Source organism: Leptodactylus fuscus, chromosome 8 (genome assembly GCF_031893055.1).
Source record: "Leptodactylus fuscus isolate aLepFus1 chromosome 8, aLepFus1.hap2, whole genome shotgun sequence".
NCBI classification, from domain to species: Eukaryota; Metazoa; Chordata; class Amphibia; order Anura; family Leptodactylidae; genus Leptodactylus; species Leptodactylus fuscus.
In genome coordinates, this window is record NC_134272.1 from 23,231,364 (window position 1) to 23,258,298 (window position 26,935).

General features: G+C 44.3%; 1 protein-coding gene across 1 annotated transcript in view; it reads right to left on the reverse strand.

Annotated features, from left to right (window-relative positions):
- LOC142216527 (putative methyltransferase DDB_G0268948) overlaps positions 1-26,687 on the reverse strand; it is a 31,621-nt gene extending 4,934 nt beyond the window's left edge. The window contains exons 1-6 of the mRNA XM_075284401.1: positions 26,280-26,687; positions 19,238-19,389; positions 14,341-14,504; positions 13,135-13,348; positions 7,851-7,951; positions 2,349-2,486 (exon numbers count right to left, since the gene is read on the reverse strand). Of these exons, the coding sequence (XP_075140502.1) occupies positions 2,349-2,486; positions 7,851-7,951; positions 13,135-13,348; positions 14,341-14,504; positions 19,238-19,348 (728 nt within the window). The 5' untranslated portion in view covers positions 19,349-19,389; positions 26,280-26,687. The remainder of the gene's footprint in view (positions 1-2,348; positions 2,487-7,850; positions 7,952-13,134; positions 13,349-14,340; positions 14,505-19,237; positions 19,390-26,279) is intronic.
- Positions 26,688-26,935: the final 248 nt, after the last annotated feature.

The window sequence follows — 26,935 nt, forward strand, 5'->3', positions numbered from 1 at the left end:
GTGTGTGGTATTGTGTGAAAACAGAAGAGAGAGCACCGCGCGGCACCTTGTGCATTACCCTTTTAAAGTGATTCCACAAAGTATTATTCAACATATAATCACCTTTAAGCGCTGTGAAGTGATCACAGCACTCAAATATCACTTCATAGACAAAATGGCTAGTAGCTGGCAGATCTTAACCGTGAAAACACGTATGCATGGTACTATACAGAAAAGGACCTATCCAACCAACTTCTACAGAAGTATCAAATGGATAAAAGGATCCGCGCTTACCAACCGTAGTTCTTGTTGCATTCGTTTATTAAAGCCTCACACACAACGCGTTTCGAAACCGGAAGCTGGTTTCTTCTTCAGGTGCACAAAGGACATAGATACTGAGAGCATAGAACATGCGCCCCTATAGTGACCTCATCATTTTACAATTGTAGCAAAAAAAACATCAAATGGACAAATGACAACCAATAAATAGTTAAGAAACAGAATAAGACTAACATTATGTCAGCAATACAATAAAAAACTACAAACATTTATGCAGTATATTGAAAATCTCTCCAGCATCCAGGCATATCTACCTGCGCATGTATTCATAAAAAGCCCGCCCTAAAGTATAATTATGCGTCATAGCCCATTGCTTGGGACGCATATGTGTCTCACATGCCGGAACTACTCTTGGAGCGCACATGCGTTCCATATACCGGATGTAGTTAGAATGTAACATGTAGTCTATGCGGTTTACTATTTCTAACTATTTCTAACTACATCCGGTATATGGAACGCATGTGCGCTCCAAGAGTAGTTCCGGCATGTGAGACACATATGCGTCCCAAGCAATGGGCTATGACGCATAATTATACTTTAGGGCGGGCTTTTTATGAATACATGCGCAGGTAGATATGCCTGGATGCTGGAGAGATTTTCAATATACTGCATAAATGTTTGTAGTTTTTTATTGTATTGCTGACATAATGTTAGTCTTATTCTGTTTCTTAACTATTTATTGGTTGTCATTTGTCCATTTGATGTTTTTTTTGCTACAATTGTAAAATGATGAGGTCACTATGGGGGCGCATGTTCTATGCTCTCAGTATCTATGTCCTTTGTGCACCTGAAGAAGAAACCAGCTTCCGGTTTGGAAACGCGTTGTGTGTGAGGCTTTAATAAACGAATGCAACAAGAACTACGGTTGGTAAGCGCGGATCCTTTTATCCATTTGATACTTCTGTAGAAGTTGGTTGGATAGGTCCTTTTCTGTATGGTATTGTGTGAAGACGCATGTATCTAATCCTCTGGCATGTAGTACTGTGTGCAGATGGGCGTATCTAATCCTCCCCCGTGTGGTACTGTGTGCTGAGACGCGTATCTAATTCTCTGGCATGTAGTACTGTGTGCTGATCTGTGTATCTAATCCTTGATGCGTGTATCTCAGTTTGGATATCAGTGTTGTATTGTGCATGTGGAGTGACCGTGTGTATGGCACTTGGAATGTGAGTGAAAGACTTGCAGGTTTGTATTGGCTAAAGGGGAAGCATTGTGTTTGGAATTGCAAAAAACAAAGTAGTCAGCGGCACTACTGCAACAACGCTCATATTCACAACTTTGTATATATGTTGGCAAATCTTCCGGCTGGCTAGCAGCCAAAACCATGGATTAGATTAAATCCCAGGGTGGTGCTCACTGTGAAAAATCCTAAACAGGCAGTGACATATAAAAATGTAGAAAACAGGACACTCACCCACCACGTGATACATAAAACATTCGTTTTTATTTCATCCTCTTTAAAAAGGTCAAACCTTGACCATCGGGGTACAGAAGGTCAGGCCTGACGAAGTGCGCTAAGCACGAAACGATCGTCGCTGTTTTGTTCTTTACATCATTCCGCCTTCTGTACCCCGATGGTCAAGGTTTGACCTTTTTAAAGAGGATGAAATAAAAACGAATGTTTTATGTATCCCGTGGTGGGTGAGTGCCCTGTTCTCTACATTTTTATATGTCACACATTGTGTTTGGAATGCTGTATCTCAGCAACGGTACGTCTGAGTGAGTTGGAGTCTCATCTTAAACTTTCCTGGATACCTGAAGTATCTCTGTACCAAATTTGGTGAACATCGGTCCTGTCGTTTGGTTTGCATTAGAGAACAGACAGACAAGAATTCATTTTTATAATATAGAGAGATTTCTCCCATGTGTTTGTATGTCGCACGTTTCTTGTTCAGTAACACTAGGAATCAACATTCCCTATATCAGTAAGTGACCATTAAACTGAGATAGGCAGGCAAATTCATGTGGAATCCACACAATGCAAAAATGAAAAGGATGTCATGAAAGCATATATCCTATGTATACTGTACCTGTTTTCAGTCTGTATAAGAAATTGTTCGGCTTTTTTCATATCTTTCTCTTTGAATGTCTGAAACATAACCACTGACTGGATAAGTCCAATAATTTCAGAAATGGACATCTCAGTCTTGACCGGTATATCTTTGATCCTGAAAAATATAGTCTGGTGATTTATTCAGAAGGTGATTTAATTTGTATATATCTGAAAAATTGCACAAAAAAACCTCCAAAATCCCATTGTAATTAACAGGTATACGTATATACATTGATAAGAACAACAGAATGGGAAATAGTTACTAAGCAAAATGTGGCAAAATTCAGACAAGGGAGTTTCCATCAAATATATAACAAAAACTTGAACATGAGGTGCTACACTGTTTCTGTAACTCTCAGGAGAGGGGTACGCTGTTTCCGTAAATCCCAACCATCGAGGATATTCTGGGTTTCAAAGTCAGCGAGGTTGCAAGTTAGATACGGGCTTGGGGATGGAGTCTTGGGGTTGGGTGGACATTTTTTTAGAGATAGATGTGGGTTCCATAAGGTGGATACTGTGACTAGACAGACATGCATGTGCACTGTGAAATTAAGAGATGTACAGCAGCAGTTGACTGAAATCTATTGATGTTTTTTTTTTCAGTTTATGAAACTGAAGCGCTGAACTAAAGTGCTTCAGGAACAACCGCGGCGTGTACCTGACTTGTGACAATTCTGTTTGCTCATCTGATGTACCAGCATTTACACTGTGCGCGGAAATTTAATTTGATATGTATTTATTAGAGATGAGCGAACACTAAAATGTTCGAGGTTCGAAATTCGATTCGAACAGCCGCTCACTGTTTGTGTGTTCGAACAGGTTTCGAACCCCATTATAGTCTATGGGGAACAGATACTCGTTAAGGGGGAAACCCAAATCCGTGTCTGGAGGGTCACCAAGTCCACTATGACACCCCAGGAAATGATACCAACACACTGGAATGACACTGGGACAGCAGGGGAAGCATGTCTGGGGGCATAAAAGTCACTTTATTTCATGGAAATCCCTGTCAGCTTGCGATTTTCGCAAGCTAACTTTTCCCCATAGAAATGCATTGGCCAGCGCTGATTGGCCAGAGTACGGAATTCGACCAATCAGCGCTGGCTCTGCTGGAGGAGGCGGAGTCTAAGATCGCTCCACACCAGTCTCCATTCAGGTCCGACCTTAGACTCTGCCTCCTCCGGCAGAGCCAGCGCTGATTGGCCGAAGGCTGGCCAATGCATTCCTATGCGAATGCAGAGACTTAGCAGTGCTGAGCCAGTTCTGCTCAACTACACATCTGATGCAAACTCGGCTCTGCTACATCTGATGCACACTCGGCTCTGCTGCTGCATCAGATGTAGCAGAGCCGAGTGTGCATCAGATGTAGCAGAGCCGAGTGTGCACACTCGGCTCTGCTACATCAGATGTAGCAATCTGATGTAGCAGAGTCGAGGGTGCACTAGAACCCCTGTGCAAACTCAGCTCACGCTAATAGAATGCATTGGCCAGCGCTGATTGGCCAATGCATTCTATTAGCCCGATGAAGTAGAGCTGAATGTGTGTGCTAAGCACACACATTCAGCTCTACTTCATCGGGCTAATAGAATGCATTGGCCAGCGCTGATTGGCCAGAGTACGGAATTCGACCAGTCAGCACTGTCTCTGCTGGAGGAGGCGGAGGCTCAACTACACATCTGATGCAAACTCGGCTCTGCTACATCAGATGTGTAGTTGAGCAGAACTGGCTCAGCACTGCTAAGTCTCTGCATTCGAATAGGAATGCATTGGCCAGCCTTCGGCCAATCAGTGCTGGCTCTGCCGGAGGAGGCGGAGTCTAAGGTCGGACTTGAATGGAGACTGGTGTGGAGCGATCTTAGACTCCGCCTCCTCCAGCAGAGCCAGTGCTGATTGGTCGAATTCCGTACTCTGGCCAATCAGCGCTGGCCAATGCATTCTATTAGCGTGAGCTGAGTTTGCACAGGGGTTCTAGTGCACCCTCGACTCTGCTACATCAGATTGCTACATCTGATGTAGCAGAGCCGAGTGTGCACACTCGGTCTGCTACATCTGATGCACACTCGGCTCTGCTACATCTGATGCAGCAGCAGAGCCGAGTGTGCATCAGATGTAGCAGAGCCGAGTTTGCATCAGATGTGTAGTTGAGCAGAACTGGCTCAGCACTGCTAAGTCTCTGCATTCGCATAGGAATGCATTGGCCAGCCTTCGGCCAATCAGCGCTGGCTCTGCCGGAGGAGGCGGAGTCTAAGGTCGGACCTGAATGGAGACTGGTGTGGAGCGATCTTAGACTCCGCCTCCTCCAGCAGAGCCAGCGCTGATTGGTCGAATTCCGTACTCTGGCCAATCAGCGCTGTCCAATGCATTCCTATTGGAAAAAGTTTATGTCACAAAAATCACAATTACACACCCGATAGAGCCCCAAAAAGTTATTTTTAATAACATTCCCCCCTAAATAAAGGTTATCCCTAGCTATCTCTGCCTGTACAGCTATCCCTGTCTCTTAGTCACAAAGTTCACATTCTCATATGACCCGGATTTGAAATCCACTATTCGTCTAAAATGGAGGTCACCTGATTTCGGCAGCCAATGACTTTTTCCGATTTTTTTCGATGCCTCCGGTGTCGTAGTTCCTGTCCCACCTCCCCTGCGCTGTTATTGGTGCAAAAAAAGCACCAGGGAAGGTGGGAGGGGAATCGAATTTTTTTGGAGTTTGCCACGTGATGTTCGATTCGAATCGAACACATCGAACAGCCTGATATCCGATCGAACATGTGTTCGATAGAACACTGTTCGCTCATCTCTAGTATTTATGAGGCACTTTTTATCTCTATTTTAAGAGGTCATGGTGCTGGTGCAGATGGTGTGGTCTCTTCACCATTGATAGCAGGTTCTTGTTCTGTCCGTTCTCTGAATCTTATATAATGCAGAGCTATAACTTGGCTTCACCCAAGGCAAAGATTCCATTCACTGCCCTTATTCTGCAAGTAAAATTAGCCAACAACCAGCACTCATGGTATATGCCTAGGTTGATTCTCCCCAGCTAGGCCCCATGCATAGTGGCTTTTCTGGATATTGCAGAGATGCCCTGTTCAAGTGAATGGGATGGCCTTGCAATACCCAGAAAAGCGGCTACTAAAAGTGACTTCAGTAACCACATGAGCCGATGGGTGTTATTCCTGTTCCCACAGGCAATGTCCACGTTTATTGCCTAGCCCTTCGGTTCCTTGTGAAACAATAGCTGCTTTCAGGAACAAACATACAGTGGGGCAAAAAAGTATTTAGTCAGTCACCATTAGTGCAAGTTCCACCACTTAAAAAGATGAGAGGCGTCTGTAATTTACATCATAGGTAGACCTCAACTATGAGAGACAAAATGAGAAAACAAATCCAGAAAATCACATTGTCTGATTTTGTAAGAATTTATTTGCAAATTATGGTGGAAAATAAGTATTTGGTCACCTACAAACAATCAAGATTTCTGGCTCTCACAGACCTGTAACTTCTTCTTTAAGTCTCCTCTTTCCTCCACTCATTACCTGTAGTAATGGCACCTGTTTAAACTTGTTATCAGTATAAAAAGACACCTGTGCACACCCTCAAACAGTCAGACTCCAAACTCCACTATGGTGAAGACCAAAGAGCTGTCAAAGGACACCAGAAACAAAATTGTAGCCCTGCACCAGGCTGGGAAGACTGAATCTGCAATAGGCAACCAGCTTGGATTGAAGAAATCAACTGTGGGAGCAATAATTAGAAAATGGAAGAAATACAAGACCACTGATAATCACCCTCGATCTGGGGCTCCATGCAAAATCTCACCCCGTGGGGTCAAAATGATCACAAGTACCGTGAGCAAAAATCCCAGAACCACGCGGGGGGACCTAGTGAATGAACTGCAGAGAGCTGGGACCAATGTAACAAAGCCTACCATCAGTAACACACTACGCCGCCAGGGACTCAGATCCTGCAGTGCCAGACGTGTCCCACTGCTTAAGCCAGTACATGTCCGGGACCGTCTGAAGTTTGTTAGAGAGCATTTGGATGATCCAGAAGAGTATTGGGAGAATGTCCTATGGTCTGATGAAACCAAACTGGAACTGTTTGGTAGAAACACAACTTTTCGTGTTTGGAGGAAAAAGAATACTGAGTTGCATTCATCAAACACCATACCTACTGTAAAGCATGGGGGTGGAAACATCATGCTTTGGGGCTGTTTCTCTGCAAAGGGGCCAGGACAACTGATCCGGGTACATGAAAGAATGAATGGGGCCATGTATCGTGAGATTTTGAGTGCAAACCTCCTTCCATCAGCAAGGGCATTGAAGATGAAACGTGGCTGGGTCTTTCAACATGACAATGATCCAAAGCACACCGCTAGGGCAACGAAGGAGTGGCTTTGTAAGAAGCATTTCAAGGTCCTGGAGTGGCCTAGCCAGTCTCCAGATCTCAACCCTATAGAAAACCTTTGGAGGGAGTTGAAAGTCCGTGTTGCCAAGTAACAGCCCCAAAACATCACTGCTCTAGAGGAGATCTGCATGGAGGAATGGGCCAACATATCAACAACAGTGTGTGCCAACCTTGTGAAGACTTACAGAAAACGTTTGACCTCTGTCATTGCCAACAAAGGATATATAACAAAGTATTGAGATGAAATTTTGTTACTGACCAAATACTTATTTTCCACCATAATTTGAAAATAAATTCTTACAAAATCAGACAATGTGATTTTCTGGATTTGTTTTCTCATTTTGTCTCTCATAGTTGAGGTCTACCTATGATGTAAATTACAGACACCTCTCATCTTTTTAAGTGGTGGAACTTGCACTATTGGTGACTGACTAAATACTTTTTTGCCCCACTGTAGATAGACCACCTGAAGAGACGCTGCATATGACTGTCCGAAAAGACACCAAGTATGCTTTTATACAGCGTGCCTTCTCCCCAGAAAAATCCAAACCTCACTCCATGGCTAGCATAGGGTCATATCACTAATGTGCCAAACACCAACTCCAGTGGTGCAAAAACTAAATGCACTCAAGAATACACCTCTACACATTACACCTGCAAAGAAAATCCAGCCATGTACTGTAGGCTTTACAGCAGTGGTTACACTGTATATCCAGACCGTTTTGATCACACATAACCTCGAATAAACACCATTTCTGAGATAATGATCATTTGTCTAGATTGAGGACACAGTATATGACCATCTACGGTCACCTACTGAAGGTGGTTTAGGAGGTTAAAGGGAGTCACGAAAATCCAGCCTATCAAATTCTGGTAATCCTAACCTATCTATCTGCAGGGTTGGGTTGATATGTTGATATGTGGGGTTCTGGAGGCAGACTCCTTCACCCTTAACCTCCTTATACACAGATGTGTTGCTACTCTAGTTATCTCCAACGGTTCCCAAAGAATGAAATAATATGTTCACATTAGAGCTGAGCGCTATAGCAGACATCAAATACATAAAGCTTACCATTCCTTGTCTTGTAGTGGAATAGCCTGATATATGGTTTTATACTGGCAAAGCATATGTTCTATTTTTTTAGCATTATATTGAAACAAGGTATTCCACACCTGCAAAAAAAATAAATAAAAAAATTATAAAAAAAAATCATGAATAAAAATAATAATTCATAGTTTTGTCTCATAACCCTAGCACAATAAGCCCCTAACATTATAGGTCCCCAAAGGGATCCAAGGGTTAGGAGGGGCGATATAAAAGGTAGCATCAGGGCCAGCATTAGGGGGAGCAGAAGGGGCAATTTCCTAAGAGCCCCCATCACCAAAAGGCCCCCGGGATCGGGAGAATCCAGCTTTCAGCCTAATAACATGAAGCCCAGGAGCTCAACAGCTGTATCACCGTTTAATCGTATGACAGAGCAGCAGGTCCGCGCCTCTAATGAGGCAAGGTGAGGCAGCGGCCTTAGGCAGCACTCTGGAGTTTTAAACTAGCGCAGGAGAGGGGCTGCTCTCAAAATAAGCCAAGCAGCCCTCTCCTGTGCTGGTTTAGACCTCTGCGTCTCAGCACAGGTGGCATCATCACGCTGCCTGGGTGGAGAAGCAGGAGAAGGAGGCGGCAGCAGCGGGAGCAGCAGTGAGGTAGGTAAGTAAAATATATATATTTTTTTATTAGCTGCTACCTGTTGGAGTATCCCCAGCAGGTAGTGGCTTAATTACCTACCTGCCTGGGCCCGCCCGCCGCTTCCCCTTCTACATAGGCCATGAAGGGCGGCAGTAAGCAGGCCCCGGTCCAGGCTGTGATCCCACTACCACTATTATTATACTCGGGGTCTTTTCAGTATAACAATCCGAGCCCTAGGGGACATGAGGGAACATAATAAACAGTGTTACTCACCTCTCAGGGAAACAATGTTAATCCTAGCAGGCTTCGGGCCTGTACAGTAATGTCCCAGATGTCATGTGGTCTGGGATACTACCATACAGGACCGAAGCCTGCGCTATCAGTACCATACAGCCCCGAAGCCTGTGCTAGTAGTAACAGACTGTTACTACTAGCACAGGCTTTGGGCCTGTATGGTAACAGGCTGATACTGCTTGCACAGGCTTTGGGCCTGTATGGTAATGTCCCAGACATCTGGTACATTATCATGATGTCAAGTGGTCTGGGACATTACCATACAGGCCCAAAGCCTGCTAGGAGTAACATCGGATCCTGAAGAAATGAGTAAAACTGTTTTATGTTCCCTAACCTTCCCTGGGTCTCCGATAAATATACTTGAGGGGTCTGAAAAGACCCCTTGAGTATAATTGTAAGGGAATTGCTAAGACAGCAATTCCCAGAACTGTTAAACCCTGGGAGGGGCACAAGAGACAGTGAGCCCTAAGCTGAAGCCCCCCCGCTTTCCCTTCCTATTGCCAGGCCCTAATAGGCGACAACCACGAGGACAATCCCTCCCTGAATATGTGAAACACAAAACGCAGACAAGACGAACAACAACAAAGGGAGGTCAGCTAGCCAGGGTTCGGTAACAGGAGAGCGATGCAGTGCCAAATCGGAGTAAAGAGAATAGTCAATGAGAAAAGCCAAAGGTCAGGTATAATAGTATAAGCAACAGGTACAGTAAGAGCAGGTATGCGCACGGCAATAACAAGCACTGGTGTGAATGGGAACCAAGGCTAAATAGGGAGGAAGAACCCGCCCATGGAGTTCACAGAAAGGCAGCTGTCAATCATAGGGCAAGGCCAGATTAACACTTAATGGACAGAGGCAACCTTGGCAGAAGACGGGTGTGGTGCAAATCCAATTAAGGACTAGAGCCGTGTTCACACAGTGCAACTAAAAACTTTAAGCAGATTCTCAAACTGCACACGCCTCCTGCGCCGCAGCATGCGAGCAGAGGGTGGTGCAGTGACCCGAACAGGCAGAGATGTTACAATAATAATAGATAATGAGTGGGCAACTGTGGGGCATAATGGAGGTTGCAGGGTCCACTATGGCCCCATGCAACCTCTGTTATGCCCCACAGTGGCCCCCTGCAACCTCTATTATGCCCCACAGTCTATTGTGCCATAGTATAAGTTGCAGGGGCCACTGTGGGACTATATATATATATATATATATATATATATATATATATATATATATATATATATATATATATATAGGTTGAGTGCATGGAGAAGTGAGGTGTCAAAGATGTCTACAGCTGGAGGAAGAAGTCATAGTGGTCCAGAGGGAAGAGACGGGAGATGTGAGAAGATGTCTCCTGTAATTATTACTGCACAAAATATTACTGCATTGTAATAACTGTTATGTCACCACTAGCACTAAAATCAGATCGTCTCTCTGGGTGCTATTGTGGGTGATTGGAAAAGGTCCCTGCTCTGCCATACAGGACCAACGGTAACTCACAGGACATCAGGGTGCAGGCAACATCACTGCATTGTACCACCTTTGTCAGTCCTATAGGGAGAGACTTTGGTCTGCTGGCATGGCTGGGCGTTCGGTGGCACTAGCAGACGTGCGGGCTGCTCATGGTGGATGTGCCTCTGCACGTTCCTCTTCTTCTGGTCTTCTGATGTCCTCACAGCAGGGTTGCCCTTCGTATGCTGGATGTGCTGGTGGCGTGCAACTTCTGGTGCTTTCATGACTTTGATGTGGACGACTTCCTGGATTCTTCTCAGCGGGTGGATTCGGTACTGAGGGTATCACAGCTTCTGCGCAGCCTGGTGAGTGTTTGTCCTTGTCTTGTTCTGTCCTAGCAGTTTTTAGGTCCCAGGCGGCAAGCGGGTGGGGAGGGTCTGGATGTGTCGGTAGGGGGAGATATCACGGCGGCAGGTTCGCAGGGGGAGCTAAGTGAGGAGCTGAGGGTGCTTTTGGTGGGCTGCATGACGTCTTGGCACGTTCGGGTGGGGGGAGAGGACCGGTGAGTCCCTGGTGTCAGCCTGGGTTGAGGGCTCCCTGCCCCCTCCGGTGATTGTGATACCATTTGATAGCCTGATTCGTAAGAAGGCGGGGGGTACCGGTGTCCATGCAGACTGAAAAGTAGGGGGGGCGACATTCACCTGGACAATAGGGCCCGTGGGGAGGTCTACGTATGTTTTGAAGGTCCCCTAGGTGGCCACTTAAAGAAAGAGGTTAAGGAGAAAATTTGGCGCAATGAGTACATTGAAATCTTCTCTTTGCTCCCATTAGAGAAATTTAATTTAGACAAGGGAAAGTGGGACTAGTCCAAGAAGAAGGAGGAGGAGAAACAGTCTTGGTGCTTAATTCCGCAGACTTTTTCTAACTGGCTGCAAACTTTCGCCTTTCTCGCTAATATAATCGGGGAAAAGGCTCCTGACAATTCCTGGGGATTGTTCTACTATCTAGACACCATAGGGGAGGCCTATCGGGTGTATGGGGGTCAGATGTGGCTGCGCTATGATGAGCAGTTCTGTTAGCGTAAGGTGGTTCGCCCTACCATATGGTGGGACCAGAAGGACATTGGGTTGTAGTTGTGGGTCATGGCCCCTGATCGTTTTGGTCAGTTCTTTCAGGGAGGGGCTGGATCCTTCGGCCAAGCTAGTCAGTCCGCCGTATGTCAAGGGGCAGGGGTACGTCGGGTTTTTGCTGGCAGTATAACGAGGGCCAGTGTAAATTCAGGACTACCTGCAAGATCAAACACACTTGCTTGTGTGCGGGGGCACCTCCCATCGGTCGGCACGATGCTTTAAGAAGGGGAAGGGATGACAGCCAGGGGGCAGATGGCCGTGAAGCTGGGCGAGATGGAGCCCAATCTAAGTCTTAGGGCCCAGTTATTGCATGATGGTTTCAGTCAGGGTTTTAGGATTCCGTCCTCGGTTCAGGGGGCCCATTTGTCCAAAAGGAATTTGGCCTTTTCTTACCAGAATCCTGTTGTGATGAGCAAAAAGTTGGCCAAAGAGGTTTCCCTGGGGTGTATGGTGAGTCATTTTCTGTTTGCAGACTTAATAGTTTCCCAACTAGGGATGGTTCCCAAAAGGAACCTAATAAGTTCAGGATGATCCATCATTTGTCACACCCCAAAGGGGGGACTCATTCAATGATAGCATTGATCCTGAATTAAGTTCTGTTGTCTACATGTCCTTGTCCTTGTTCTGTTGTCTACATGTACATGTTTTTTTTGGGGGGGGAGGGCGTCATATTTTGTGGATCGTGCCTCCCTACGGGGTGCTCAATCTCTTGTGCTTATTTCAAGGACTTCCGCTCATTCTTGGAGTGGGTGGTGCAAGACCTGGCAGAGGTCGGGTCCGTCATTCACTACTTGGATGATTTTTTTGTGCCTGGGTCCTAAGGACTCTTTGGTCTGCCTTGCTTTGCTCCAGACCCTTGAATGGGTGGCGGTGCATTTTGGGGTTCCTTAGCACCAGAAAAAAACGAGGGTCCATTCTCCTGCTTGAGTTTCCTGGGTGTTACTATCGATACCGTCCGAATGGAGTGTCACATGCCTACTCCTACTGTCACACACAGTAAGAGTAGAGCTCAGCGCACACTCAGCTCTGCTACATCATGCCCAAGTACCTGTATTACGCCACTATCTCGTTGGGATCCCTGTCAGCTTGCGATATGCGGAGCTGACTTTTTCCCATAGGCCAGCGTTGATTGGCCGAATGCCATACAGAGTATAGCATTCGGCCAATCAACGATGGTTCTGCCAGAGGAGGCGGAGTCTAAGATCGGACCACAATGGAGACTGCTGTGGACCGATCTTAGACTCCACCTCCTCACAGATGAGCCTCCGGCAGCACCAGTGTTGATTGGCCAAATGCTGTACTCTGTATGGCATTTGGCCAATCAACGCTGGTCAATGCATTCCTATGGGAAAAGTCAGCTCCCGCATATCGCAAGCTGACAGGGATCCCAATGAGATAGAGCCCCAAAGAGCTGTATGAGTAACATTCCCCCCTAAATAAAAGTAATCCCTAGCTAACCCTGCCAGTACATCTATCCCTGTCTCACAGTCACATAGTTCAGAGTTTCATATTACCCGAATCTGAAAGCCACCATTCATATAAATTGGAGGTCACCTGATTTAGCCAGCCAATTACTTTTTCCTTTTTTCGATGCCTCCTTTGTCGTAGTTTCTGTCCCACCTCCCCTGCACAGTTATTGGTGCAAAAAAGCGCCAGGGAAGGTGGGAGGGGATACGAATTTTTAGTGCGTTTGCCTCGTGGTATTCGATTAGGATCGAATACCTCGAACGCCCTGATATTCGATTGAATATGAATTTGATCGAACGCCGTTCGCTCATCTCTAATTCTAACCAGTATGTTACCTCTAACATTACTACATTTAGGTCATGTGACAAGTCCTTGTATTCAAGCTCAGTGGCTGGATAACCCCCATGCAGAGCCAAGCATCCTTTAGTCTTCAGTACTCGGACTGCTTCACCGGAAAATTCATCTAGTTTGAACCAATGAGCAGCAAGAGCAGCAGTCACCAGGTCCACAGAAGCCGTCCTCAGGGGCAACTTCTCAGCCGGGGCCACCCTATAGATAGAAGAAAGAGGATTACCAATGTGATTTATATCATCTACCGTATTTTTCGGACTATAAGACGCACCTAGATTTTAGAGGAGGAAAATAGGGAAAAAAAATTTTGAAGCAAAAAATGGTAAAATATTTAATATATGGGAGTTGTAGTTTTGCAACAGCTGCAAGGCCACATTGTATTCAAGGGAAAGGAGGTGATTTAGAACTCTTATTTATTTCATTTTTTTTATTAGATATTTTTAAAGCTTTTTTTTTTTTTTTACTATTTTATTAGTTCCTAGGGGGCTTGAACCTGCAGTCATTTGATTGTAAGTCCCATAGACGGCAATACAACTGTATTGCCATCTATGGGACATTCTGTATTACTATTACGGCTGGTCATAGACTAGCTGCAATGGTAATATAGCAATGACAGGCCTGGGAGCCTTCGGCTGTCACCCGATCAGGTCGGCTCCATCGCCATGCAGGAGCCGGCCTGCAACTTTACAGGTATGGGGCCGGTGGGGAACGGCCCCGGGAGGGGTAGTTTATACTTTGGGGGGGAGGGTAAGGGGCCGCCAATACAGACCCGGTATCCACTGTAATAGGCGGATGCCGGGGAGGGTTAGACGCCAGCACATGTGCCGGGGCGTGAGACATTGCTACGCTCCTGCCCTGCATGAAGCCAGCAGCGGCAAGAGCGATGCTGCTATTGCAGGGAGGGACGGAGAAGCGGAATAGCAGCATCGCTCCTGCCGCTGCTGGCTTCATGCAGGGCAGGAGCGTAGCGATGTCTCAGGCCCCGGCACCTGTGTCGGCGTCTAACCCTCACCGGCATCCGCCTTCTTATTACAGCGGATGCCGGGTCTGTATTGCAGACACATTCGGACTATAATACGCACCCTTCTTTTCCCCCCAAATTTTTGGGGAAAAAGTGCGTATTATAGTCTGAAAAATACGGTAATCCTATTATACCAACAGAACTGATGTAAATCCAGTGTAATACTCACATATACGACACATTTTTTGCTGAACTATACTGTTTAGCCACATTTATTTGGGAGTCACTAAAGTCTGTTCCCAGGACATTCTTGAAATGAGGAGCTAGAGGTAAAGTGTAACGTCCAGTCCCACAGCCGACATCCACCGCCATTTCAAGTGGCCGTCCATTTGTCTAAAGAAAAGGCCAGAGTATATTTATAGATCAAAATGTTTTTCTGAAATATTAGATTTGTTATACTGATATGGAAAATGGTAGGTATATACAGGTATCATTTGGTTTCCTTTTTTTTGTCCACTTAGTTGCTTAAATGGCAAAGAATTATCTATTCATATGTATAAGCATTATTACTATATCCATCAGGATCAGCTATGGAAATGCACACGAGGGACTTGCTACTCCATATTCATGGTGGAGATGGGAATATGTTTTTGGCATGAATGGGGGTGTCGGCGGTTAGACCATAACTATCACCAATTTTAACCTATCCTGAGATTAAGTGATACATTCCTATGGTGACAATGCCTTTAATCTAATGTGCAGTATATGGGAACCACAATGACCTTAACATGGAGAACTGATTTAGTACATGGTAGTGGTTTCCCTGTCCCTAAACAAAATATTGGCTCTGCGGGATATAAAAAATCAAAAATCCACTTTTGTCTTCTTAAAAGAGTGTCCTTGTCTCATATATTCTTCAGGATATCTACAGGATATGCCAATGGGCAATGGATGTGGATCTCAGACACAGCTGGTTTTAGACAAAATGGGGTCCTGGATAAAATTAAAAGCAGGGTCCCAAATCCAGACACATCAACAACACCGTTTCATTTAGTCAAGGTTGCACTTGCAGCAGCATTGATATAGTCTTAAAAGATCGGGGGAGGGGAAAGAAATAGTAAACATACATATAGTTGTGAAACCACCATGTGAAACCATTATGAGTGTATCGCTATACTGGGAAGAATAATTACCACTATACAGAGATTTACCAAACAAAACACATCATATAAAGACCTCTAAAACCTCCATACTAGGCCCTTGTAACACACCACCTCCACACGATGATGACCTCCAGGAGGTAGTCGTGCACTGCACAGACTTCTTTTTTTTTGTATGTAGATTGTGAGCCCCCATATAGGGATCACAATGTACATTTTTTTTTCCTAACAGTATGTCTTTGTAGAATGGGAGGAAATCCACGCAAACACGGGGGGGGAACATACAAACTCCTTGCACGTGTTGTTCCTGGTGGGATTCAAACCCAGAACTCCAGTGCTAACCACCGAGCTACCATGTTGCCCCCACTGCACAGACTTCTATCCTAACAAGCATCAGATCAAGTACAAGGGCTTTTTCGGCCTATTTGTTTTATACTGATAATCTATTCACAGGGCAACTCATCAGTATGTCAGTATATAATCTGTCAGGGTTTGACACCTGAACCCCCACACAGATCAGCTTTATTAGCTGCTTCCGGATACCAGACACTGCTTGTGGACAGGACTCTGTAAATGAGAAGGTGTGTCCAAACTTTTGGTCTGTACTGTATAAAAAGTAACTATCAACCATAAATGTAGTGGGGGAACGATTATTAATGGGGGGGGGGGGGTAATAGTTCCCCTAGCCTTTTTAATAATAAATCCTCCTTATTTTATATTATATGCACTGTATATATATATATATATATATATATATATATATATATATATAGCTATTTATAAGGAGACTATTATTAATAAGACTAGGAGATCTTTTATATAAGGAGAGATTTATAAAAAAGGAACTATTAATAGTAAATTTAGTAGGGGAACTATTATAAATATGTGCTCCCCCTTTTTTCTTTTTTTTTTTAGCTATATCGCCCCTTTATCGCTCATAAAATAATAAAAACGTTTTACTCACCTTTCCACACTCCCCCGCTGAATCCTGAAGCAGAGGTCTCTCCCTGCTAGTGGCTCCACTCCGGTGGCACGATGTAGTGACGTCATCACACTCCATCCTGTCCCTTACATAGTCATCTATGTCAGCACAGGGACTTTATAGCTTGCTAAGGCTGCCCTGATCCCGGTCACCAGACCAAACATCTGGTGCTGTGGATCCTGAGGCCCCTTAGGAGACGGGGGCCCTGGGCATTTGCGCAGTTTGCCCCGCCCTCTAACGCCGGCCCTGGTCTCAGAAATGGAACTAACATCTATCTCAAGAAATGATAATGATGCCTGAAATTATACCAGGTATGAGCTGACATAGATTTAAGTGCACACACCCAGACGCTCTGAGGATCAGGGCCACATTTAGATGGAAGGAGGCCCTAGGCTCTGCCAATTATGAGGCCCTATCACCTCCCATTTTTAAGTTGGTAAATTACATGAGAGATAATAAAGTACATCATTACTGTGCTATATATCAGGGGACACTGACTGAATTGAAAAAAGGACTTTATATAGCTAAGTAATTAATAGAGGACTTACTGCAGGTGCAATCAGTGCCGCACCTCCCATGAGGCGACCTGAAGCGACCGCTTCAGGCGGCGCTATGTCAGGGCCCTAGGGAGGGTGGCATTTTTGATTACCTAAGCCAGTCCAGGACAAGCTGTCCTGGACTGGCTTAACACCGAGCGGTGGATTGGGGAGGCCGCTGAAGCAGTGCAGCTCCATCAGCCTCCCCTCACGCTCAGGCAGAGAGCAGGTCCTCTCCCTGCCTGCTGTCTGCCTGCGAACGCCGCTAAGCCCCGCTCCCTTTGCATCGTCCCGCCCCCTTCACGCTCCGCTCCGCCCCCTCCTCCCGGGGGGGGGGGGGGGCAGCTTTCTGTAGTTCGCCTCGGGCGACAAAATGTTTTAACCTTTCATATATTTTTAATTATCAATTAATAAAGGTGAAGTTTTATATATACAGACCTATGAAAAAGTTTGGGCACCCCTATTAATCTTAATCATTTTTAGTTCTAAATATTTTGGTGTTTGCAACAGCCATTTCAGTTTGATATATCTAATAACTGATGGACACAGTAATATTTCAGGATTGAAATGAGGTTTATTGTACTAACAGAAAATGCGCAATATGCATTAAACCAAAATTTGACCGGTGCAAAAATATGGGCACCTCAACAGAAAAGTGACATTAATATTTAGTACATCCTCCTTTTGCAAAGATAACAGCCTCTAGTCGCTTCCTGTAGCTTTTAATCAGTTCCTGGATCCTGGATGAAGGTATTTTGGACCATTTCTTTCTACAAAACAATTCAAGTTCAGTTAAGTTTGATGGTCGCCGAACATGGACAGCCCGCTCTCAAATGATCTGAAAACAAAGATTGTTCAACATAGTTGTTCAGGGGAAGGATACAAAACGTTGTCTCAGAGATTTAACCTGTCAGTTTCCACTGTGAGGAACATAGTAAGGAAATGGAAGACCACAGGGATAGTTCTTGTTAAGCCCAGAAGTGGCAGGCCAAGAAAAATATCAGAAAGGCAGAGAAGAAGAATGGTGAGAACAGTCAAGGACAATCCACAGACCACCTCCAAAGAGCTGCAGCATCATCTTGCTGCAGATGGTGTCACTGTGCATCGGTCAACTATACAGCACACTTTGCACAAGGAGAAGCTGTATGGGAGAGTGATGAGAAAGAAGCCGTTTCTGCACGTACGCCAAAAATAGAGTTGCCTGAGGTATGAAAAAGCACATTTGGACAAGGCAGCTTCATTTTGGAAACAAAAATTGAGTTGTTTGGTTATTAAAAAAAGGCGTTATGCATGGCGTCCAAAAAGAAACAGCATTCCAAGAAAAACACATGCTACCCACTGTAAAATTTGGTGGAGGTTCCATCATGCTTTGGGGCTGTGTGGCCAATGCCGGCATCGGGAATCTTGTTAAAGTTGAGGGTCGCATGGAATCCACTCAGTATCAGCAGATTCTTGAGAATAATGTTCAAGAATCAGTGACGAAGTTGAAGTTACGCCGGGGATGGATATTTCAGCAAGACAATGATCCAAAACACCGCTCCAAATCGACTCAGGCATTCATGCGGAGGAACAATTACAATGTTCTGGAATGGCCATCCCAGTCCCCAGACCTGAATATCATTGAACATCTGTGGGATGATTTGAAGCGGGCTGTCCATGCTCGGCGACCATCTAACTTAACTGAACTTGAATTGTTTGTCCAAAATCCCTTCATCCAGGATCCAGGAACTGATTAAAAGCTACAGGAAGCGACTAGAGGCTGTTATCTTTGCAAAAGGGGGATCTACTAAATATTAATGTCACTTTTCTGTTGAGGTGCCCATACTTTTGCACCGGTCAAATTTTGGTTTAATGCATATTGCACATTTTCTGTTAGAACAATAAACCTCATTTCAATCCTGAAATATTACTGTGTCCATCAGTTATTAGATATATCAAACTGAAATGGCTGCTGCAAACACCAAAATATTTAGAACTAAAAATGATTAAGATTAATAGGGGTGCCCAAACTTTTTCATAGGACTGTATATCCATTTCCAATTTTGGGAATTTGTACCCTTCAGTGAACCTAGTGTGAACCTAGCGTTAGGTTATATATTCTTGGGAATTCAATAATATACGTACTGTAAAACAACATAGAACAAACATGAAATAGGGTGATACAAATCTGGTGATACTTGCACCCATGTCTGCTTTCCAGGTCTCTGCCCTATTCCCTTGAGAAACTGCATAGGGGACGGCTTGCCAGTGTCCGTATGTGGGCGGATATGGGCGCAATTGTGAACGCCCCCTCAGTTGTTGGTATATGACCCTAAGCTAGCTCACCTCATTTTTGTTATTTTTTTCAAAAACAAGTAGACATCCCCTTTATGAAAAAATATCTTCAAGTCAAGACAAAATTACCCGGTTTAAACACAATTGGCCAATATGGCTGGGGGAGTCACTTACTTTATCCTTCACATACGATAGAACCAAATTCATGATTTCATTAGAGACTGGAATCATATATTTTTGATATACTGGAGAAAATGCCGTCTTCTTGAACTGTTGGGCTGCCATGATGATATGAGCTTTGGCTGCTGCTAGTTATAATGTAAAATCTGTCAAAATACATAAAAACATTGGGGAAAATTTAGACTGCACCCTAGACAAGACTGATGAGACTATTATAACCATACTACTATTGTCCCTTCTTAAAGGGGTTGTGCAAGACAAGTAGACATGGCTGCTTCCATCTTCTCAGGAAGTGATCGCATGTCCATTACAAGCATAGTAACGCTACAGCTCAGTCCTAATAATATATATGAGACTGAAATGCACTGTGGCCATGTGACCAACAGATATGATTTAACATATGGAGAAACAAATCAGCCATGTTTCCTAATCCTGCACAACCCCTTTAACCCCTTAACGCTCTGGTCAGTAATAGTACGTCCTCGCATGTACTACGTTAACGCTCAGGTCAGTACTATTACTGACCAGCTTCCCCTCACCCTCCTGCCTCCGTTTCACCGAAAAAAGTTGTGATGGCTGCTGTTCCCTACAGCAGACCATCACAGGCAAGTAAAAAAAGACAAATGGTGGAGGTCTCACATTAGCGATCGCCGCTATTAGTCACTGACTGATAGAATACTAATGGCGGCGATCGCCGAAGTTGGATCGCTGCTATTTTGTTTCATTATGCGTACAAGCTGGGATGGTCTGAGACAGCAGACCATCCCAGCTAACTGCCAGGTGACAAATGGCAGTGGTCCCACTTCGGCGATCGCGGCCATTAGTCACGTGGGTAATGGCGGCGACCGCGGAAGTGCGACCCCTGCCATGTGAGTCTCGTCGCTGCAAATAAAATTCCTGCTGTGATAGCTGCTGTAAGGGACAGCAGTCATCACAGCATGCAAGATGAGGCCCCAGTATGATGCACCAAACCCCGGTATGAGACGCCAGCATGAGGCATGAGGCGCAAGAGAAAAGTGGCGGCGGTCGCCTGTTAGGATCGTGAACATATTGGCGATCGCCGCCATTGCAGACTTTGCAGACATCTGAACAATGTCTGCAATGTCTGCAATGGCAGCAATCGCCAATATGCAAATGCATGTTTATCCTGCTGTGAATCAACGCCATTGCATATGTGAGCGATATGCTGCTGCTTGCATCTATCCAGATGTGCATTGGCGCCCATGCTGTGATTGGCTACTGTAGTAGTAGTCCTGCCTCCTGATCGCCACTATTGGTTAGTCACTGACTACTGACCAATAGGAGTGATCAGTGATGTCACAGAACTGCTACTACATCTTGCACCCTCCTCCATCTTCTCTGTTGGGTTTAGTCAGTCGTTGAGAGAGGTTGCTAGTGGTTGCTGTGCTATTTTGAGATATATTGAAAACTCTGTTCCTGTGCGTTTGTGCCCACTGTGTTCCATCTGAATTTCTCCCTCTGCCCACCTCCTTATTGCACCACCTGCATTTCCCCGTCCGTCCACCTCCTTACCTGTGTCCCATCTTTGTCTGTTTGTCCTTGTTTTTTTGTGGGTTTTTGTGTTTTTTTTTTTATATAATAATAATAATACAGTAATAGTAGATTAGTGTTAGGAACCCGTCACCTTAGTTTTAGTAATAGGGATTAGTTCAGTGTTAGTTAGGTGCGTTTACCGTCTGTCTACCCCCTGCATCTTGTCTGTCTGTCTTTTTTTTTTATTATTATAGTCAGTGTCAGGGAATTTGCAAAAAATTTAGTTAGGTTAGTTAGGTTTAGCATCAGGGAATAAATAAAATTAAGTGTAGTGTAGTGTAGTGTAGTTTAGGGAATCCTTAGTGTAGTGTAGGGAAGTCCAATCTTCATTTATATACCTGATTTTTTGGGGTATATTATTTTTTTTCTTTATACAGTTTTTACTGTATATACAGTTTACTGTGAACACACCAATATACTGTATACTGTGAACACACAAATATAATAAACTGTGAACACACATTACGTACAAAAATGTCCAAACGCTCCTTTACTGCTGAAGAGGCGTATCAATTTCTCGCCTCTGAAAGCGAATCTTCTGCCCAGAGGAAAGTTGCCCCATTTGGACTTCGGTTCCTGAGAACTATGTTCCCCAGATCCCCGAGTACACAGGCACCCCAGGGATTAAATTTGACACGGCAGGGCTCAGAGAATTTGATTTCTTTAATTTTTTTTTCTCTGAGGACCTCATAGAGCTCATGGTGGTGCAGACGAATTTGTACGCCGAACAGTACAAAACCAAAAACCCTGGTGCATTTCTTTCGCAACCCCACAGGTGGACACCTGTAACAGTAAATGAAATGTACATATTCTGGGGACTCTTGTTAAACATGGGGCTTGTAAAAAAGCCGTCCCTTAGAGACTACTGGAGCACGGACATATTATACTACACCCCATTATATCGCACTAGAATGTCCAGGATGCGCTATGAGGCTATACTTCGATTCCTGCACTATGCAGACAATGAACAGTGCCCACCCCGTGATGACCCCAGTTTTGATCGCTTATATAAATTGAGACCCATAGTAGACCATTTCAGTGCCCGGTTTGTCCAAGCATACACCTCAGAGAAGTATATTTCTATTGATCAATCGCTGGTACATTTTAAAGGGAGGCTTAAATTCCGCCAATATCTGCCAAGCAAGAGGGCAAGGTATGGCGTGAAGATGTATAAGCTGTGCGAGAGTGCATCAGGGTATACCTACAGATTTAGGATATACCAAGGGAAGGACACCAAAATTGATCCTCCAGAATGCCCCTCCTTCCTGAAAGTTAGTGCCAAAATTGTGTGGGATTTGCTACACCCACTGCTGGACCAGGGTTACCACCTCTACCTGGATAATTTTTATACCAGCGTGGCACTCTTCAATAGCCTCGCCTCCAGAAATACTGCAGCATGCGGCACCGTCCGAAAAAATCAGAGAGGCCTCCTTAAGACCCTGCTTGGGCAAACGCTCAGAAGGGGTGAGAGCAGGGCTCAATGTACCAGCAATGTATTGTGTGTCAAGGACAAGAGAGACGTCCTTGTATTGACAACAATACATGGCCACACCAGCACCCATGTACCAGTACGAGGTAGGTACCAGTACAGAGACTCCCAAACCAGATTGCATCCTGAACTACAATAGGTACATGGGAGGGGTAGACTTGTCAGATCAAGTCCTGAAGCCCTACAGCGCCATGCGCAAATCAAGGGTGTGGTATAAAAAACTGGCTGTGCACATTGTAGAGATGGCAATGTACAATGCGTACGTGCTATTTCGATGTGCAGGCCAGAGGGCAACTTTCCTGGATTTTCAAGAGGTGGTTATCAAGAACCTCCTGTTTAGAGACCAGGAAGGGACGGTACCCAGTACATCTGGAAGCGAGGCCCCACGCATAGTTCCAGGACAACACTTTCCAGGAGAAGTTCCTCAAACTTCCAAGAAGGGAAAGAATCAAAAGAGGTGCCGAGTCTGTGCAAAGAGGGGGATAAGGAAGGACACTATATACCAGTGTGATACGTGTCCTGAAAAACCAGGGCTCTGTATGAAAGAATGTTTTCGCATTTATCATACATCCCTTGATATTTAATTTTACCCTGATGCACTCCGCACAGCTTATCCCCTTGCCGCATGCTGCCTCTTTCCCTTCTCTTTCCCTTGTGTGCCCAGGTATCACATAGCAGCCATGGGGGATTGCCATTTCCAGGAAAATCTATGGTAATAAAAGCTGGGCATAATATATCAGGCACTGAAATGGCATTTATGATTCGAAAATTACAATTTTCACTGTGCACCAGTTGCTGCACAATACCTTTTGAAAATACGTCCATGCTCCAGTAGTCTAAATAGTGGCCCTTCCATTCTGAGCCCTGCCGTGTCATCAGGCATTATACAACTGCCACATGTAGGGTATTGCCATATCCAGCAGAACCTACGTTACATTTTATGGGGTCAATGTCTCCTGTGGCATGTACTGGGCACTATATATAGGGCACTGAAATGGCATATATGGTTTGAAAATTGCAATTCTCACTCTGCACCATCTGCTATGCAGTATCATTTGGAAAAGCCTGTGGGGTCAATATGCTCACTATACCCCTAGATGAGTACCTAAAGGGGTTATGCTTTTAAAATGGAGTCACTTTTTGGGGGTCTCAACTGTACTGGTACCTCAGGGGCCTTATGTAAATGCCTTAGCTGATATATCTTTCTGCTACCAAATCCAGGGTCCTTTCCCATTCTGAGCCCTGCCGTGTCATCAGGCATTATACAACTGCCACAAGTAGGGTATTGCCATATCCAGCAGAACCTATGTTACATTTTATGGGGTCAATGTCTCCTGTGGCATGTACTGGGCACTATATATAGGGCACTGAAATGGCATATATGGTTTGAAAATTGCAATTCTCACTCTGCACCGTCTGCTATGCAGTATCATTTGGAAAAGCCTGTGGGGTCAATATGCTCACTATACCCCTAGATGAAGTCCTTAAGGAGTCTAGTTTCCAAAATGGGGTCACTTTTGAGGGTTTTCCACTGTTGTGGTACCTCTAGGGCTCTGCAAATGCAACATGGCACCTATAAATCATTTGTGTGAAATCAGAGCTCCAAAAGAGAAATAACACTCCTTTGCTTCTCAGCCCTCCTCTGTGCCCAAACAGCGGTTTTTGACCACAAATGGGGCATTTCTGTGTTCGAGAGAAATTGGGTAAAAAGATGGGCTACTTTATTCCCTGGTAAAAGGGAAAGAAAATATGAAAAAGTGCATATAACTGTAGAAATTATCATTTTTTTTAAACTGACGGCCAAATTCAAAGAAGTTCAGTGAAAATTCTGGCCGTTCAAAATGGTCATATGACCCCTAGATGAATTCCTTAAGGGGTCTAGTTTCCAAAATGGGGTCACTTTTGGGGGTTTTCCACTTTTATGGTACCTCTAGGGCTCTGCAAATGCAACATGGTGTCTAAAAACTATCCTAATGAAATTGCTGCACCAAAATCCTCAAAGGTGCTTTTTCATTTCTGAGGGCTGTTTTTGAGTCAACTTACACAGAAGGGCCACATATGGGATATTTCTACAAACTTCAGAATCAGAGTAATAAATATTATGGTATGTTTTGCTATTAACCCTGTCTTTGTTACTGGAAAATCTAGTTTGAAATGGAAAATGTGCATAAAAAAAGTGGCTTTTGGAAATTTCACCTCCATTTTGCATTAATTCCTGTGGAACACCTAAAGGGTTAACAAAGTTCCTATATACAATTTTGAATAGTATGAAGGCTATAATTTCTAAAATGGGGTCATTTATTGGTGTTTTCTATTATATAGGCCCCTCAAAGTCACTTCACAACTAAATAGGTCCCTAGAAAACACAATCTTGAAATTTTTTTGAAAATTTGAAAATTTGCTACTAAAGTTATAAGCCTTCTAACTTCCTAGAAAAGTAAAAGGACATTGAAGAAACAATGCCAATATAAAGTAGACATATGGGAAATGTTAATTAGGAAGACTTTTGTGTGATCTGTTTTTTTACAAGAATATCAGAAACTTTCAAAATTGATAATTTTATGAAATTTTCAGTACATTGTCCTTTTTTTAACAAACAAACACAAAGTATAATGACCAAAATTTACCACCAACATAAAGTAGAAGGTGTCACAAAAAAACAATCTTGGAATCACCTGGATAGGTAAATGCAATATGAAGCTATCCTCACATAAAGTAAAAGATGTCATATTTGAAAAACAGGGTCTGAGCCTTAAGGCCCAAAGTACCCTGCGTCCTTAAGGGGTTAAATTGAGACTTTTCTGGCAAGTCATGTCCCTTACACATTATGCTTCCATGTAGGACTAGGTTTAAAAACAAAAAAAAAAAAACACACACACATGGAATACATGTAAAAAAAAAAGAAGAAACCGTAGTAGAAGTAGTTTATTAGAATCATCAGTGCATACAGTGAGAAACCCCCTTTAAGTAGATGAATTACCAAAATCACCACTATGAATCAGTGCTATTTATAATCCCAATTTCAGAATGGATGGCATACATGTACTATAACTACTATATAAAAGTGGAACTAAAGCGCAAAGAGTAAACCGGAAAGGGCTGTGTTACACAGTAATAATGATATCCATTGTTAACGAACACTGTCGCAGACAAGATGGAGTTACTCCAGCCGGTAATGGGCCCTATTTACTTATCGATCCTGATAGGGGCCGGGATTGATAAGTGACGCCGCGGGCCCCACAAACACTATTATTATACTCAGGTGTCTTTTTTTAGACCCCCGAGTACAATGATCGGAGGCCCGGGAGAGGTAAGGGAACATAAGAAACACTGTTAATTACCTCTACGGGTTCCAAACAGGCTTCAGGCCTACTTTTGTGACGTCCCTGACATCACTTGACCGGGGCCTGTGTCCCCGGTCATGCGATGTTCCGTACGTCATTAAAGATGGCCGACACCACCAAGGAGTGCAGCGGAACCAGGGAGAGGTAAATAAGAGTGTTTTTTTTATGTTAGTGAAAGAGGACCAAGGGCTGGGCCCACAGGTTCAGCAGGTACACGATGCCACACAGACGCACACAGTGTTTTAATCCCCAGGACAAAGTTTACTGAATAAGTCACAGAATAGCGATCTGGGAAAACATGTAACACGGTATAAACAGAGAAGAAATACAAACTAATATGCAACAGAATATTGCAGCAAACTAACACTATACTCCTAGTTCCCACAGTTACGTAACAGGTAACAGATACAAGTCCTTTAAGAACACGGTTCTCCTGGATCGGTCCCTCGTTGGGGCGCACCCTAAGTATTGCGCAATACTATTTGTAATCCACAGTGAAATGGGGTCTTCACATAAAAGTACAGTTATATCCTATGCTCCAGCTCTCCACTTAACAGACAGGCCAATTTCCCAGATGATAAGGTGTCAGCGTAAGAGTCCCTTATATATCACCACGTGGAACACGTGGACGCGGCCAAGCCGTACTTACAAGTCCTTGAGGCCTTCCTCTCATGTGGTCTCCTTTACCTTCTGAGCTTCAGAGCTTTCCAGACTCAGTCCCAAAAGTAGCACCACAGACTCTGTGTCTCCAGACTCAGTCCACAGCCAGCATGGCAGTTCTTCCATCCAGCAGAGCACAGGCTGCCTTCCAGCATGTCAGGTCTCCACTGTCCCCTCAGCACATCACCTCCAGCCAGGACCCTTCTCTCCACAGAACTCTACTTCCTGTTTCCTGGTAATGGATGATGCAAATGACTATCTCCAGTGCAAGGTATCAAAACTGCAATCCCAGCACACTGCCAGACTTGTAGGAGTCCAAAATGTCCCAGTAATTATCTGTAATCAGAGTTTGCAACCTCGAACAATATTTACATTCTGAAGAATTAATTGCATTAATTCCCTATGGGCATTTATTAATTTGCTGCCACCTACTGACCAAAGTTAGTTACTGACAGTTTACTACATCACACCCTTACATGAGTACCCCTTCTCAGTCTCCAATTATTATACTCTTGGGTCTTTTCACAACCCAGAGTATAATAATTGTTCATGGGTGTTCACAATGGGGTATAATAGTGTGTGCAGAGGTCGCTATGGATCTTAATACTATGTGCAGGGGGCACTATGGGGTATAATACTATGTGC